The sequence below is a fragment of the Amphiura filiformis genome, unplaced genomic scaffold (assembly GCF_039555335.1).
Source record: "Amphiura filiformis unplaced genomic scaffold, Afil_fr2py scaffold_57, whole genome shotgun sequence".
NCBI lineage: Eukaryota > Metazoa > Echinodermata > Ophiuroidea > Amphilepidida > Amphiuridae > Amphiura > Amphiura filiformis.
The window spans coordinates 387,810-404,796 of record NW_027305521.1 but is presented as its reverse complement, the minus strand read 5'-3'; the positions used below and the strand labels follow the sequence as shown (position 1 = coordinate 404,796).

Sequence of the window (16,987 nt, the reverse complement as noted above, 5' to 3'; positions counted from 1 at the left end):
TAGATATCTCATGGCAAACTCACACCACCAACAAAGAACTATATGGGAATCTGTTACCAATCTCTGAGAGGCTCAGGATTAGAAGGTTAAAGTTTGCAGGGCACTGTGCAAGAAGCAAAGAGGAAGCAGCTTCAAGTGTTCTTATGTGGCAGCCCAAACATGGAAAGCGAACAAGAGGTGCACCCAAGAAGGATTAGATCAAGATGTTGGCAGATGATACAGGATTATTAACAGGCCCAGACATCAAGAATTGTATGCTTGACAGAGCAGTTTGGAGAGCCATTATGGGAGTCCGACTACAAGAGTCGACATAAGCAAGTAAGCAAATGCTTTAATCAGCATGTTTGATTAAAGAAATAACATGCGTTTAAACAACATCTGTATTATTTCGGTAAAAAAGTTCGCGCAACCCTTATTTTAATAGAAGATTTATTAAAGAATCTGTCTGTTTTTATTTATTTGTTTGTTTTGGTCTGATCCTTCCTAAATGATTATCTTGCTTGATCATGTTTATCATCATATGTAAGGACCTCGTTGTGTACATGGGACGGAAGACAAGCCGAAAGAAATTAGTCGTTGATATCCAATCAAATTTATGATTATTGCCTGGCAGCTACACTGATGTCAACACAAATGTATATTTTTTAAAGAATGAAAAAAGAAAGAAAGAAATGAATACCCAATTTCATGGTCCCAATATAATCCATTAAATAAGTAAACAATAACTGAATAAAAATAAATATATGTAAACAATAATGTGCTTAATTTTTGTAAACAACTAAGTTGTTTAGATGTTTAAATCGGGATGATTAACGCCGAATTTCGCTGTTTAATATGTCAAAAGTTACAAATATAGCCAACCATTGATTAGGTTTCTTAAACCGTGAAGAGCGTTACAACTTTTAACCAATAAACGGGTTACCGCGACATGTAGTGAACCCGTTGCTTACGATTGCATAAAGTTGTTTAAGGATTTCGTATACGGGAAAATAAGAGTGTAATAATAATTTGAAAAAATCATGTTATGTAATAGAACAAAGGACCCATTAACTTGAAATTGTACAGGGAAATTCGAATTCCCTGGCGCAATATCCATATCCAGGTGAAGACCTGATTTTCACCAATAATTATACTATCCTGTAACAGTTTGAAATAAGATATGATTTAAATGACGCTATGTGTATTATTTATATTATTTATTTTGTTTATTTATCAATTCATATTAGTTTCAATTTATGTTGAACTGAGCACAAAATGCTGTAATGATAATGTGAATAAAATACTCATCCATATTTTTATTTTTGAAGTTGGGTACAGTTTATTTTAAATCACCTTGTACGTTGCATACGAAGACTGGCTGATGTTCTTTGTATTATGTTGTATACATGGTATACGTATTTATCTATTTCAGCCAATGTGTTCCATAATTAAAATTATCAACTGTCTACTCAGCAAGTTTATTTAAAAGTCGCAGGTGACGCATTGTGATTGGTAATTTTCTCCCGGTTTTACTTTGTTAACTTTGTTTCTTTCTACTATGATGCATCCAAAGTTGTAATTCTATGATTTTAATCGCAAAGATGAAATTTTTGATCCGACCTTTGCCCGATTTTTCCACACTCACAATGATGTATTATTCAACGCTCTAATGTTATGTTTTTTATTTAACATGTATAGGGTGCACAACTTATAAGTTCCCCCTAATGCTTTTTGAAATAAATGGAAAATTATTTAACGAAATGTAAAATTGTAAAAAGATATGAGTTACCTTATTTGTGTTACAAATATGGGCCAATTTGTAGTGTCACACATCATTGCGTTTGGTCACAATGGTTCATTATGTAAAAAAAGAGGGAGTTTTAAAAGTTGCACCTGAGTCCATAGGAGTCAATTGTCAAACAATACAGTATGTTAGGCCTGTCCATGTGTTTGTAATGGAAATAAAACTTAAAGTCTAGATGTTTAGTAGGGGATGTGTCCTCCTGCACTGTTGACAAGTGCATTGCAACGTCGCCGCATGCTGTTTATTAAATTCCGGACCAGTTGCTGGTCCATGTTGTTCTATACATGTTGGATTGCTCGGGTTAACTCTTACAGTGTTGTGTTTTTTAACATGGTCCCAATGATGCTCAATGGGGTTCATGTCAGGAGATTCTGAAAAGAAAAGAATTAAACACCTGCTTTGCTTTTGAAAAAGAAGAAGAAAAATACCAAAGATTTAGTTTTCTTTTACAAACACATGAATATCCCTGGCCTACTGTATTGTTTGAGAATTGAGTCCTATGGATTCAGATGCAACTTTTAACACTGTTTAATACGGTCTCTTTTTTTACATAATGAACCATTGTGAATGAACGCAATGATGTGTGACGCTGAAATTTGGTCCACATGTGTAAAACAAATAAGGCTACCCATATCTTTTTACAAGTTTGCATTTCGTCAAATATTCTCGATTTATTTTAAAAAGTATTTAGGGTGGAACTTATAAGTTGTGGACCCTATATATGACCGTGTCAAAACATTTTGCCCTCATGTATACGTGCCAGATTTTGGGGAACCAAATTCAGAACCTTACATTGTGTAATCATGATGATGCGAGCAGAGCGAGCATGTTAATTTGCACACTTGAATGTTTCCCAACATGATTCTACACCTTTTAGGGCGAAATATTGAAACGGTGTTCAACCTCTCTGTGCCAAAAATTACTTCCCTTTCGACATGTTTGACCTATTGAAAAATGCTTGCCCCAGAAAAGTCTTTGGTCCTTTATATTTCACCACCATATGTACACATAAATATTGCATCACCCATTAGTCAGTCAGTCAGTCAGTGATTTGACTATTCTTCTGATGTAACAGCCGTAGTACTAGGGTTAAAGATTAGTTAAATTAGACTATAGACTATTAGACAATTTTAATGGATGTTTACAAGGTTCAAATGCAACTAGTAAAGATCGCAATCCTTCCTGCTTAACCCTAGAACTACTGAGCCGTATTTTGTAACACGAACTACGAAATTACGAAATTATATTTGGTACTAATGTATAGCTATGTGTCTCCTCTATGCAGTGATGCCAAAATAAGTACAAACATTCCCCACATAATATCGCTATGACGTCATAATGTTAGGGTGCCTATGCAAATTTAGGAAATTCTTGTTATGTACAAAAGTATAAGCAAAATTGATTTTCAGCTTTTCGGCTAAAAATTCTACAAAAATGCGAATATAAAAGGAAATGACTATTTTCACCTAACTAACAAGTAAAAAGTCAGCAGCTCTTGAAATGATTTTTAAGAGCGAAATGAAAATCATTGGGGCCTTCCCCCCATGGTCATCTTTGATGGCCGGTCCTACCACCGGGTAAGGTGTTGGGGTGAAAATTGTATCACCAAAATGAGCGCAAAGGGTGTATCTACGACAAACTTAGGTCGTTTGGACGTGAACGCGTGCGTTTTGCCATGACCGAAAAAAATCTTGGGGGACAACCCCCTTTCATAGTTCTAGGGTTAATCTATTATGATGATTCATTGTCGTAGAACGTACCTGAACTTCTTATCGACGCGACATTTATATCGATGTGTTCCCAGTCCGAGATCAACATACCGCTGGCCTCCCAGGTAGACATAGTACTGGTTGAGTGCATCGTATAAGCTTTCATACAGGTTTTCCATATTGAGGAGTACGACAGTCTGTCCTGCTTCCATTACCCTTTTGATACGGTTGATGTCTCGACAAACCTGACATGATAACAAGTAACGTAAGTATTAACGTCAATGTAGCGTTATCACTGTAAATTTCACGTTACGTGCGACGGGACGCACATCCATTCAGAGGATGATTAAAGCACTTCCCAACACCCCACTGGTTAACTGTGCAGCAGGCGAGCAGTGTGAGTAACATGACACCACTGCTCTGCTATGCTGCATAGAAGTGCATGGTTAAATTTGAATTTGTACAGTTATATTTGCATTAAAAACCCTGTGAACATGCTGGTCGATTTCACACTTTATGTTATCTACAGAAGATGTGAATTATCCTTTAAACACGCATCACTTTAGTTCTGAAATCGACCAAGTAATAATGACACACACACAATTCTTTTGCACAGAATTAAATGGGATTTGAAAAGTAAAGTGGCAGTTGAAACTCTAGTGATAACACTTTTGCAGTGCATGATGGGGCATCCTTAAATCATCCTCTGCGGCTGATTATAGGTCAGCTTAATCAAGTTAAACATCATAAACTGACATCAAAGAATAGGAAACACTTTGGTGCTAAAACAACACCTTGCTCAGAAAAGAGTTAAAGTTCATTACTGTTCATACAGGGGTGAGATTTATAAACTACGCTGAAGTATTTCTCTGATCATAACGATTCAGAAAAAGTATGGTCTGACCTATTTAAGATGTATGATTCTTGAGTTAATGCAAAAGGATCAATGGTCGCATTTTGGGCATCACAAGGGTCAGAATTTTAAGAAACGCACGGATTTCCATAACAATGGTTTCAATAAATTGTATGAATTTGATACCGATTCAAATAAAGAATGGTTGTATTATTTAGGGTGTTAACCTTTGACGATTTTCCTTAGAACTATACGCCGTAGGTAAGCCAAACTATACAATTTGAACAGTATTCTTCTTGACCTATTTGGCGATATTAAGGTTACCTATGGAAGGATACGTCCAATATGGTGCAAATTACTCTTAATACGTATTGTTTTTGCAAGACGTACAATTTGAGACCATTTAGCTTAAAATCGTAACATTGTTTAATGTTTTACAAAAGATGCGACTGCTAATAACTCGAGAACCATACGTCGCAGGTAGCTACTTTTTTCTGAATCATTTTGATCAGATGGATGCTAGTGCTTTTGAAAAAAAAAACCTGATCGATTTTGAAATTTGACCCATGTATGAGCCATAACTCTTTTGGGGGCAAGATGCATTTTCCTTCTTCTTGCCAGACACAACCAATAACATGTTCTATTCAAAAATATATGCGGCCTATGTACTCTTCTAGAAGTATACTACACTACTCGCTCCAATAAAAACATACCAATTATACGGGTACTTAATCCCCTTGCCGTTGATGTTATGTTATCCTGACCCGGGACACTAAAAAGGGTAAACTCGACCCATTTTTATTTTACTGACTTTCGGCATTCAAAGCGATTTACCCCTATGTCTCAATACAATTCCGAAATATGACATATCAACGTTGACCGTGCTTCATCAACAGCGGTAGAAATTGATCTTGGATTTAGAAAATAATAAGCAGTCAGAATGTGCACGCTATTTAATCTAATTCAACTCGGCGTGGGACCTACTTTTATTCGACGTAGAATACCTTTTGACGTCACGAAAAGTAGTAGGCATCAAATATGCTACGGAACATACTAACTTAACTCAAAACAGCAAAATTGCAGTTAACTTTTCCTGTCGTGGCGGGTCATTATAATAGTTGTACAACCAACAAGAGAGGTTGTGCTGATCAGACTCTTAGACCTCGGGCCTTAAACACAAAACCTAAAACGCATGCCTTCGCCGTGGTTGCTAGGCTGCCTGTGGGTGAATCGTCAGTTCATAGAGTGTTTATTCATTTGATTCAAATTGGCCGCACAAACCACTTTGGACGTCGCCTTGGAATTACATAGACGATTTGTGTGCTTGCGACCAAATTGCAACTCAAGCATACGCTTGGGTGGTGTAACAACAATGATACAATGGCACCACTTTTATGAATCGCCTATCAGCAAATCAATTTGGCATCAAAGGAACAATGTGTTACGAAATTTATCGGCTCTCCTTGATATCGACGGCTAATGTCTGATTTATATCTGTAGGCTTCATACATGATAACATTAGTACCAGGTTCTAAAGTTGAGTGCTTGCACATGATTTTCTATTCATAACTTATTAACAGTAGCCCGCCAGTTAAAGCGTTAATATGCTGTCAGGCCAAATTAATTATGCAAAACATCAAAGTGTTATTTTTCAATAATATATCGATTTAGATAATGAAATCGAGTTTTTGACTGCTTCGACCAACAATACCTCTACCGTGAAGTTAACAAACGAATTATTTTATTGGGTATAATGAAGAGTTCACCTTGGTATATTCTTGATCGAATGGAAAACTGCTTCCATAGATTACAACCGCATTGCATTCAGCAAGCAGTTGCTGCTGAAGTATAGGTAGTGTTGCATTGTAGTTGTCGGTTAGGACGAGCAAGTACCTGCTTTCTCTAAAAGAAAAGAAAAAAAAACACACAAAAGAACAAAAATAAATCTTAATTGATTTCTAAAATTTTAAACTGACTTTCAGCACAAAAATCCAACTAACCTTGAATTTTCAATGTGTGACACACACATCTTCATCAGAAGAAGTCCTAGGATGTTGTGATGGACTTGCCCTTTTGTTGACCATTGGCGACTTTTGGTCGAATGAGGGCGTTGTAGAGGGTTGGCAATTCCAACATTGATCACGATTTAGTTCTGGCGTTTTCTTCTAGATCTGGAGGGCGTCCCGCTCTAAGAGAGGGTACTCACGATCATCCTTGGCTAAAACCTTGGTGGATTCCCAGTCAATATTATGGCGAGATTCGGTTTTATGCTCTGCTCTGCAGAGGGTTTGCGGCTGGGGGCAGTTGACTTATGCTCCTTCAGTCTTTCTCTTAGTTATCTACCGGTCTGGCAGATATAAGAACTTGAACACTCGCCGCAGAACTAAATCGTGATCAAGGACTGGAATTGCCAACCCTATACAACGCCCTCATTCGACCGAAAGTCGCCAATTGTCAACAAAAGGGCAAGTCCATCACAACATCCTAGAACTTCTTCTGATGAAGATGTATGTCACACATCGAAAATTCAAGGTTAGTTGGTTTTTGTGCTGAAAGTAAGTTTAAAGTTTTAGAAATTGTTTATCACCAGCACGTATGAACTTACATTCGAAAATCTTAATTAGGAATGTCAATTACAACAAGTTGCGCGACAAGGCCTACACACTTAACACTTAATTGATGAGTATTGAACGATGCTTGAACAATAACACAGTTTGGGCTCAAATTCAAGAAAAAAACGCTGGAAGAAAGCGTTGGTCACTGGTATTTATAAGAAAGGCACTAAATCTTCACCGGAGAATTACCGCCCGGTAAGTCTAACCCGTATTTGCTCAAAAATCATGGAGCATAATGATCTTGTCTCACACTGCAAAACACCTAGCAGGTAACAAAATCATAATAGACCAACAGCACTGTTTTCGGAACCAAACCGCTGAAGCACATCTACAGTGTGGACTGTCAAAACATCACTGAATCTTCCAAACACAAGTATCTGGGAGTTACCATCAACAAACACCTAGACTGGAAAGACCATGTGCAGAGTATAACATCCAGAGCTCGTAGCACTCTAGGCGTCCTCCGGCGAAATTTATATGCCTGCCCCAGGGAAGTTAAGGAGCGTGCATACCAAGCCTTAGTGCGCCCGAAGTTGGAGTATTTGTCAGCAGCTTGGAGCCCATATGCCAGTGGTCAAGTGAATTCCTTAGAATCTGTGCAGCGTCAGGGGGCTCGGTTTGTCACTAACAACTACGAAAGGACACCAGTGTTACTGAGATGCTCCAGGATCTTCAGTGGGATTCTCTATCTACTCGTAGGCTGCTTCAACAATGTTCTATGTTTTATAAGATCAAATATGGACTTGTTAACATCCCCTTTCCGAGTTGTGTTATTCCATCCAACCGACCGGGAAGAGTCTCCAACATCTGCTGCTACCAAAACATCCAGGCCAGGGTTAATTCCTACAGATTCTCCTACTTTGTGCGCATCATACATATTGGAATAGGCTTCCTACATCTGTGGTAAAAGCTCCTTCACTTTACATTTTCCAGAGTGTGGCACTACCAATCCTGAGCGATCTGCAGCCAACCTCAACTCATCACAAATTCTAAGGAGCAGTGGTTTTTTTTACTTGCACCCCTTCAATGTATATTTTTTCGAGCACGATTAGCACGTCAGCACAGCACAACTCCTTGGACAAGTTTTCAGCTTCTTCTGGAGTATACAATTCAAGATTCAAAACATTGAAATAACAGTTAACTACTTTTGTTGCATTTTGCCTTTTATTTTGTCAACGAAACTTTAGTCATCATTTCTCTTTAAATTTTCTCATATCGACTTCCGTTCACTATATCTTCGCTTTTATATATTGTACTTTTTGTATTACATTGTAATTTACTTGCAAATATTAAATTCTTAACCAAGTGCCGCGATCGAACTTTACGTATATATTTATGCATGGTACTTTTAATCAACTATGCCTTTGTCAATTAACATTTCCGTATCTTCCAAGGGTTGTGCCATGCTCCAGCTTTTCATATCCTTCTTTTGTTTTCTGTACCCCAATCCGCTTGTGATGTCGGATGCGGTGTGCTGCATGACCTGACTCTTGGAATCATTTTTATTTGTTAACACTTGTCTACTGAGCCACCTTTTGTAACACAAACTACGAAGTAGGTGCTGCTGTTACCCCATAAACGTCATACCGTAATATATAGTCAGCCTGCTACGCTAATTGCCTGTCATTTTTTGAAATAATGAGAACAAAAAACAAAATATGGTTCAAGCATGCATCAGTTACGTAATCACCTTAACTATTTCGGATTATTCCCTTTCATTTGTATCATTATCATTAATTTTGTTCTTGTGCTAAGATTGGTGAATAAATATGTTTAAATGCATGCATGAACCATATTTTGTACTTCGTTCTCAAAATGACTTAGACAATTAGCGTAGCATGCTGACGATATATCATTAGTCTAGTAATATCAGAATAAGTACAAAAATTCCCCACATAATATCGCACATTCCGCCTATGTACAAAATATAGGCACAATTGATTTTCGGATACAAATTCTACAAACATGCGAATTTCACCGGATTTTCTCCTAAATCACTAAATTGAGCGCAAAGGATTGATCTACGATTAGTTCAAGTCGTTTTGGCGTAGACATGCGCGTGCTTGTATGCCAGATAGAATCCTTGGGGTGGTAATAGGTTAATTGCTTTTCCCTAAAACATTTGCAACATATTCAGTAGACTTCGGTTATATATATAAATGCGCTTTTATAAATGCGCACGTGACCAGATGGCCATCGCCATATTTGCATTACATCACTGTCAATCACTGAAATGGCGACCATTGAGGGAGAGGCTACAATTGTGACCTTGTTTCGTGGCTAGCACTGGCAAGGAACATTGGCTGGAGGTTCGATGCTATAAATTTGTAAGGATAAATCATGGATATCGAAGGATCATGATTATTGCACAGCACCTCCCCCCCCTGTACAAAAATAACTAATTTTTATATATTTTTATTTATTTATTTTCTTTTTGTATTTTATCAAATTGCAAATTACAGATTTTGGTGATTTTTGGGTTATTTAAAAAAACCGACCAACCGACCCTACTTGAAAGGTCCGTCCGCCCGTAGAACAGGTTTTCTTTTTTTCTTCGCCTTATAATTTTATAAATATATTTGTTCCCCCTTTCGGCTAGACAAAACCCCACCCTCCCCCCTTTTACACTCATAAATTAGTTGTTTTTTGCTAGGTTTCCCCTTCCGTGTAAAGTAAAACTTTATAAGCCGTTTGAACCAAACTAAACAAAATTGACGTATACATTTACAATATACCATGACAATAATGTGTATGACGATCTAACTCACCATACGATACTAGCCGAATAAACCATGATTTACATACGTGATTGTACGTCAAATTGTCATAAATTATAACGTATGAGTGTGATGTATAGTATACGAGACTTCCTCAGCATCTTCCAGCCGGGATGATTAGATCATGTACAGTCATCTACGTGTTTATACTCTAAATAAATAAATCCATGACCCATTCCTTCCGAAGAAAATGACAGCCCCCTAAGTTTCCTATCATCACGCGCAAAAATTATCAAATAAAATCATCGGCAGCTACTCAGCTCTGACCTTAATGCCAGTAAGAGTCATAATTCGTCATCAATATGGCCAATTGCCCCCATTTAGCACGGACATAATGAAATATAAGTTTTTAAATCAGCTATATCTAGCTTTTCCGTCATTAATTTTTTTGTTGTCCGTAATGGAAAATCCAAATAAAGAGTTTGCAAAAACGATTTTCCTTGTAACCTGTCATTTTCGGCTATACTTTTGCGTGTGGAATTTGTGTACATCCGGGTACCTTACATCGTTGAACACGGTATGGCGAATTGTAGATGTCACGTGCACATTTATAAAATCGCATTTATATATATACCCGAAGTCCACTGATATTTAATATAATAAATATATATGTATTATAATTATTTTAGAATTGGTTTGGTCGTATAGGTTCACTGTATTTAGTACGTTTTAAGATATGTTATGGTTTAGTGTATAGCCTCTTGGAATAATTTGCATTTGTTATTTGTATTTTTTGCAGTTTACTGTGTATAAAAAGGATTTAGAAACAAATAGCAATGATACAATAATTGGAATTGCACCAAAGTACATTCAACAAAAATAGTCTATTTATGTTCACATGCGTCTGTGAGTAGAGAGGGATACCTTAAGGGCTCTGAAAGAAACGTATAAAGAACGTATAAAAGACGTCTAAACTTGTTCTCTAAAATTAATTATCCCAATGAAAGAAATGTTGATGCGTTGGATGTAGCTTTACATTATTTTTGTATGTTTATACAAATTGTCAGAATCCGTTTGAAAATCCTATGTTTTCATACTTTTTTACGCAAAATGTTAACAAGATCAAAAACGCGTTCCGTGTTATTTTTTTAAACAATATGTGCCCTGTATCAAACCACGCCGAGTGATTGCTTTCTCCTTTCTTATATTGTGCTACAAACCTATAAAAGAAAAAATGTCATCTGGACCAAATGCAGTACTGATTAAATATTAGAAACTCGTTTTGGGGGAACATTTTGGAAAATCTTTCATGACAAAAAAAAAATGTTTTGTTATATATATTATCGGTCGTGTGTGCATTATTTCTAATGGTCTGTTTCACATAAAAGTCGTGTCTTTCGTATCTCGCCGTTCGTACAAAATCGCTGTTTCACATAACGACATAAATGTTGCCGTCATTATGTGCAGTTTGCGTAAGAATCACCGTTTTCGTCGTTTCGCATCATGATGCATTTTGTCGTATTAAAATACAATCGTGTTACTGCGTCGTATCTCACAATGTTCAGTTATTGCCGTTCCGTCTAACGACGTATTTGTTTCTTTGCTGAATACTCGAATAAAACGAAGCGTTAGTTACTAAAGTAGCATTAATATCAATTTTATGAATGTCTTCGTTAAACTGGAATGGTTTTTTTTCAAGTAAATGTTATATTTTATATATTGTTTTATACATTATGCAAATTGTTTCGCAAAATTTAATATGGTTTGTACGGATTTTGCAAATACGTCACTATGTGATATGGCCAACGATATGTTAATTATACACTCCCTCCCATCCCATATTATAAGGCAAAGGTTAAGAAGTGAATTATGTTGGACTTTATCTTACTTTGAATTCGATGTTATAATTATGTCATTAACTCTATAACTACGAAGGGGGGGGAGGTACGAATCCTAAGATTTTGTGTCCTTCATTAACAAAATGCACACGTTTACGTCAATACGACTTAAGCTAATCATAGATCCATCCTTTGCGCTCATTTTAGTGATAAAATTGTTGCCCTAGCAACGTACCCGGGGTGGGACCGGCCATAAAAGGTTACCATGGAGGGGGGGGTTGGAGGCGGTGAGGCTCACCATTGGTTTCTACAGTAAAATCAATGCCTTTCATTTCGCTCTTGTTAAATTATTCTAAGAGGTTTTAATTGTTAGCTTGAAATAGTCATTTCCTTTTATATTTAGGAGATAATTCGGTGAAAATTGCATGTTCGCATGGATTTTTAGCCGAAAATCAATTTTGCCTATACTTATGTACATAGCCAAACTTTCCAAAACTTTGCATGGGCGCCCTCACAATATGATGTCATAGTGATATCAGGAAATTTTTGTACTTATTTAGGTGTCACTGGATAGAGAAGACACATAACTATACATTGGTACCAAATATAACGGTATATGACGTTTATAATTGGAAATTAGGGAGGGAGAGGGGCTTGCAACACCTCCTCCTCTTTCGTAGTCCGTATTATATACAAAATATAGCTATAGAATAAATATAGTTCTAGGGTTAAAATTAAAACATTGTATGGTTATTGCCTAAGCCTAAGCTGCCGCATCATATACAAAAAAAGAAGAAAATGTGTAAATGTACTCCATGTTGATTCACTACAGTCTGTTTTGCTTTAAGACTCCTCAGGGGAATGAGAGAACAATATTACAGAAAAACACATTAAGCACCAAAAAGGTGGATGGATGCACTTAAAACCATATAACAAAGGAAGTATAACGTAATATTACATAACAAGTGCATGATCAGTTAGGCATGGAAATCACAAATTATAGCGTCTCAGAACAGGTGTTAACTATTGAGTCACAGATGGTAAGCGAGTCGATGGCAGTGGTTTTCTTGAAGCGAGATGTTAAGTGCAACACTTCTGTTTTTGCATCATTGAACTGCAGTTTATTTGCAACGGCCCATGCCTTGATATCTTCCACACAATGCTCAATTTGACGAATGGCGGTATCTCGATTTGCTGGTTTGAACAGAAGATAAACCTGTGTATCATCTGCGTACATGGTATGATTGATGTTATGTTTGCTAATAATGTCACTAAGAGGAGCACTGAAAAATGTGAAAAGTGGGGCTCCTGCTACCAAACCCTGGGGCACACCATAAGTAAGATCTCTAGGGCGCGACTCAGATTCCCCAATGACGACAGATTGAGTCCGTCCATCCAGATAAGAGCGGAACCATGAGAGGACCGTACCACAAATACCATAGCGCTCTTCAAGACGTGTGATTAGGATGGCGTGGTCAATGGTGTCGAAGGCAGCGCTAAGATCGAGTAGAAGTAGGGTTGCCTCTTGATGTTGATCGAGTCCAAGCAAGATATCATTTGTGACACGGAGTAAGGCAGTTTCAGTCGAGTGGTTGCGACGGTAGGCAGACTGGGCTTCAGCGTACAGATTATTGGAAGCAAAGTATTCCTGAATCTGAGCTAGACAGCACCTTTCGAGCAGTTTTCCCAGAAATTGCAGTTGTGATACTGGTCTATAGTTCTTGAAGACATCTTGATCAAGGTTCGCCTTTTTCAGAAGTGGGGTCACTTTAGCTGTTTTGAAGCTTGTTGGCACACAGCCTGAAGTCAGCGACATGTTGATGATGTTAGTCACAACTGGGAGAATACTATCAATGCATTTCTTGAATAGATCCGTTGGAATTGGATCGAGCGAGCAACTCTTCGTAGGCGAGTCCATTATGATCTTCCGAATCTCAGCACTGGAAAGCTCATTGAATCTCTCAAGACTTCCACTACACGAGTCTTTGACAGTGGCAGAGTGCGATAGATGGACGGCGGAATCTAGGCCTTGACGAATCTTCTGAATTTTCTCGTCGAAGAACGATGCAAATTCCTCTGCAAGCTCACAACTTGAGTTGTGCTTAGGCAGCGCTGGTTTGCTGCTAGGATTACACAGGGTGTCAACAACTCTGAACAATTCTTTGCTGTCACAGTCAAGGATCTTTGCTCGATGATGATTGCGCTTTGCCGTATCAAGCATTGTTTTATAGATTTTACACTGCTCAGCATAACTTTGCTTGTCGATCTCTAACTTGGATTTTGCATACTTCCTTTCAGCACGACGCTTTTTCTGTTTCGCAGAGCGTAAGTCGTCATTATACCAAGGAGTCTGTGTTCTAACCGTTACAGTTTTTTGAACAACTGGAGCATGCTTATCTAGAAGATCGCAGAGGACAGTTTCATATTGATTCACTAACCCTTCAAGGTCGGAAGCAGGATCAGTGTACAGCAACGACGATTCAATATCTTGCTTGAATGCATCGACGTCTATTTCCCTGATCTTTCTATACTTCATTGTCTTTTTTACAGCTTTAGGAGGGTGGATATTGAGGAGGCAAATAACCGGGTAGTGATCAGAGTACAACTCTGGGGTTACTCTAACCTGACCAGCAATAACTTTGGAGGTAGAACGATCAATTAAAAGATCCAAAGTGTGACCTTTTTTGTGCGTCGCTTCAGTCACATGTTGTTTGAGACCTACAGTGTCTAACATCTCTATGAAGGATCGAGCAAATCGGTCTTGAGCATCATCGACATGGCAGTTGAAGTCACCTAAAATGAGTATTTCTCCAGGAATTAGTGAAACAGACTCAAGGAAACATCCGAAATCCTCCAGGAACATTGAATCAGTCAATCTGTTTTCCTTGGAGGGAGGTGGGCGATATATGTTGAATATCCTTACAGTGGATGATCCACGCGATATGCTAACATCCATGTGTTCAAAACTCGGGTAAACAGTATTGTTATTTCACTCCAGAAAATTGATTTCAATTCAATTCAAATTCAATTCTTTCTACACCTGGAGTCTTGCTATTCAATTCCAATTCAATCCACCTTGCTTTAGAATTAATTCAATTCGATTCCAATTCAATTCTTCATTTTCAAAATCATTTCAATTCAATTCCAATCCAATGCAGTGAAATTAACATCTCATCAATTTCAATTCAATTCTGAGCATTCATTTCAATTCCAATTCAATTCCAATTCCAATACAGTTGCAGTTTGTGTTAATTGACCAAAGGCACACTGCAACAACTGTGTCTAGAGATTGAACTTTTTTTGTCCTCGATTTGTGAACACATGTAAAATCTAAACACAAATGTCAAACTTCAAAACATCAAGTGTTTAATATTTAAACACAAGGCATTAAATTTTTTAACATGTTTAGCATAGACATGTTTACAAATCGAGGACAATATGGTGTCTAGAATGGTGTTTAATATCTAGACACTGTTTTTGCAGTGCATGTTTTAAATTTTACTACAATTTTAAAACACTTGAGTCAGCAACACAACGTCAAAATCAAGTATACTACTTGTCACAGCAGCATTTCAACAGAAGATACTTTATTGTTATGTGAACTCACTTTTCACATTCAAACAATGCGAGTGATCCTTGACCTCTGGGTCCTATTTTATGAAACTTTGGAACGTCTAATAGTTCTTAGGTGACTGACTTCCTAATATTTGTCTTAACTTCTTGTCCACCATGCACATTATTTTCTAAACTTAAAGGAGGATTTTGTGATCCTACCATCCTCTTTTTATGACATTTTCAGTAGATATCCACTAAAAAGCTTATTGCCAAAATTTCAGTTGATTCCGATTTTGTGTTTGCGAGTTATGCATTAATATGTGTATTACACTGTTCCATAGGCTACTGTTGTAATTTCGTTCTGGTATGGTATACCAGAACGAAATTTAAAATTGATGATAATTTTGCTTAAACGAATTAATCTGCAAGAAATTTTTGTTTCATAAACATGTAGCCACACGGTTCCGGTGGTATTTTTTTTTCAGAAAAGTGGGGGGATGAGGCTGTGGATCGCGAAATGCCCTTTTAAGGTGTGTGGTACGATCATTAATGGGACCCTGTCCCCATACTGACCTCAAAGATGTCAAAAATCAGGGTTTTGATGCTATAAGATAGCCCCTACTTGTCTCCTGCTCCTCCTAAGATTTTACACCCAAAAAAGCTGTCAAAGATATTTCGCATTTTCTTAATGGTTTTCTCACAATTTGTTCAAATGTACAATGACTTTTGAGCATAAAAATTAGGAGCTTGAGAAAAATAGGGGCTTTATATTAGTGCCAAAAGTTTGAGATCTTTGGCAAGTGGGGGGGGGGGTCTAATACTCACATTATCGATCTTATCAAGCAATTTACAACATTGGAAATGCTAAGAATCAATTTGCATCATATGGTACAATGTATAAGAAGATATTAGTGTCTTTATGAACATAGAACCTATATTTTTTCCACATGACGAGATATTCTTCTAAAGAAGAACTCCAAAAAAATCTCAAAAAGTTTAACTATACCTGTGTATGAGAAATTATATTTCAGATTTCCAGAATACTTAGTTGCAATATGTTTTGTAACACTTTATGTTTATGTTTTGTACCAGTTTATGGTGACTACTGTTTCTTTTTATTTATCATGTTTTAAAAGGAGTGATCAGGAATCACAGACATCTGCTTGTGAATTGAAATGCTGAATTGAAATCAAAGCTGAATTTCATTTCAATTCCACTTCATTTGTCATCACTCAACATGATTTCAATTCCAATCCAATTCAATTCTTCATTGCTCACGATGATTTCAATTCCAATCCAATTCAATTCATGCCCAAGCCCACTCATTTCGATTCCAATTCAATTCCAATGCATTGAAATGAAAATCGGCCAAAATTCATTTCAATTCAATTCGATTTCAATGCATTGAATTAACATTAGTAAACAGTACTATTGTTGGTTACAAGTTGGTAACCTCTTTTGATGATAAAACAAAGGCCACCACCTCTTCCAGATTTTCTTGGTGATTGAACCAAGTCGAAATTGGGAAGTGAAAGAGCAATATCAGCCAATGCATGGTTATCTCTATCGTCACCACGAAACCATGACTCCTGAATGGCAATAACATCAATGTCATTGTCAATTATGACGTCACATATTTCAGTTGTCTTATTGTTCATAGATCGTGTATTCCAGGTAGCTATTTTAGGTTTTACTGAGTGATTGTCTGTTTTTATGGAAGTTTTCTGCAACTTGACATTAATGATATTGTTCTGTTGATTATGCTTGATTGATATTGGCACAAGATTAGATTGATCAAGTTTGGGCCTACTCGTCTGGCTTTTGGGCAAAGTGTTTATTCGGCTTGTAACAATCGAAGTGATTTGGCGTTGTTTTAACTTGCCTGCTCTACAGCCACGTTTGGTCTTCTTCTTGGCA

General features: G+C 37.2%; 1 protein-coding gene across 1 annotated transcript; it reads right to left on the bottom strand.

The window, feature by feature from the left end:
* Nucleotides 1-706: 706 nt before the first annotated feature.
* LOC140144472 (E3 ubiquitin-protein ligase rnf213-alpha-like) lies at nt 707-7,837 on the bottom strand. The gene is made up of 4 exons (XM_072166283.1): nt 7,749-7,837; nt 6,112-6,247; nt 3,544-3,737; nt 707-725 (listed from the first exon to the last, which is right to left on the bottom strand). The coding sequence occupies exons 1-4, from the start codon at nt 7,835-7,837 to the stop codon at nt 707-709; spliced, it is 438 nt and encodes a 145-aa protein (XP_072022384.1).
* Nucleotides 7,838-16,987: the final 9,150 nt, after the last annotated feature.

What these genes read in the sequence shown, in the direction of transcription:
- LOC140144472 (XM_072166283.1), bottom strand. Translation starts at nt 7,837, where the DNA reads ATGTATGATGCGCACAAAGTAGGAGAATCTGTAGGAATTAACCCTGGC. An exon ending in GATGTTGGAGACTCTTCCCG is followed by an intron (nt 6,248 to 7,748) that starts GTCGGTTGGATG and finishes CTTTTCTTTTAG; the next exon opens with AGAAAGCAGGTACTTGCTCG. An exon ending in TCGATCAAGAATATACCAAG is followed by an intron (nt 3,738 to 6,111) that starts GTGAACTCTTCA and finishes TTATCATGTCAG; the next exon opens with GTTTGTCGAGACATCAACCG.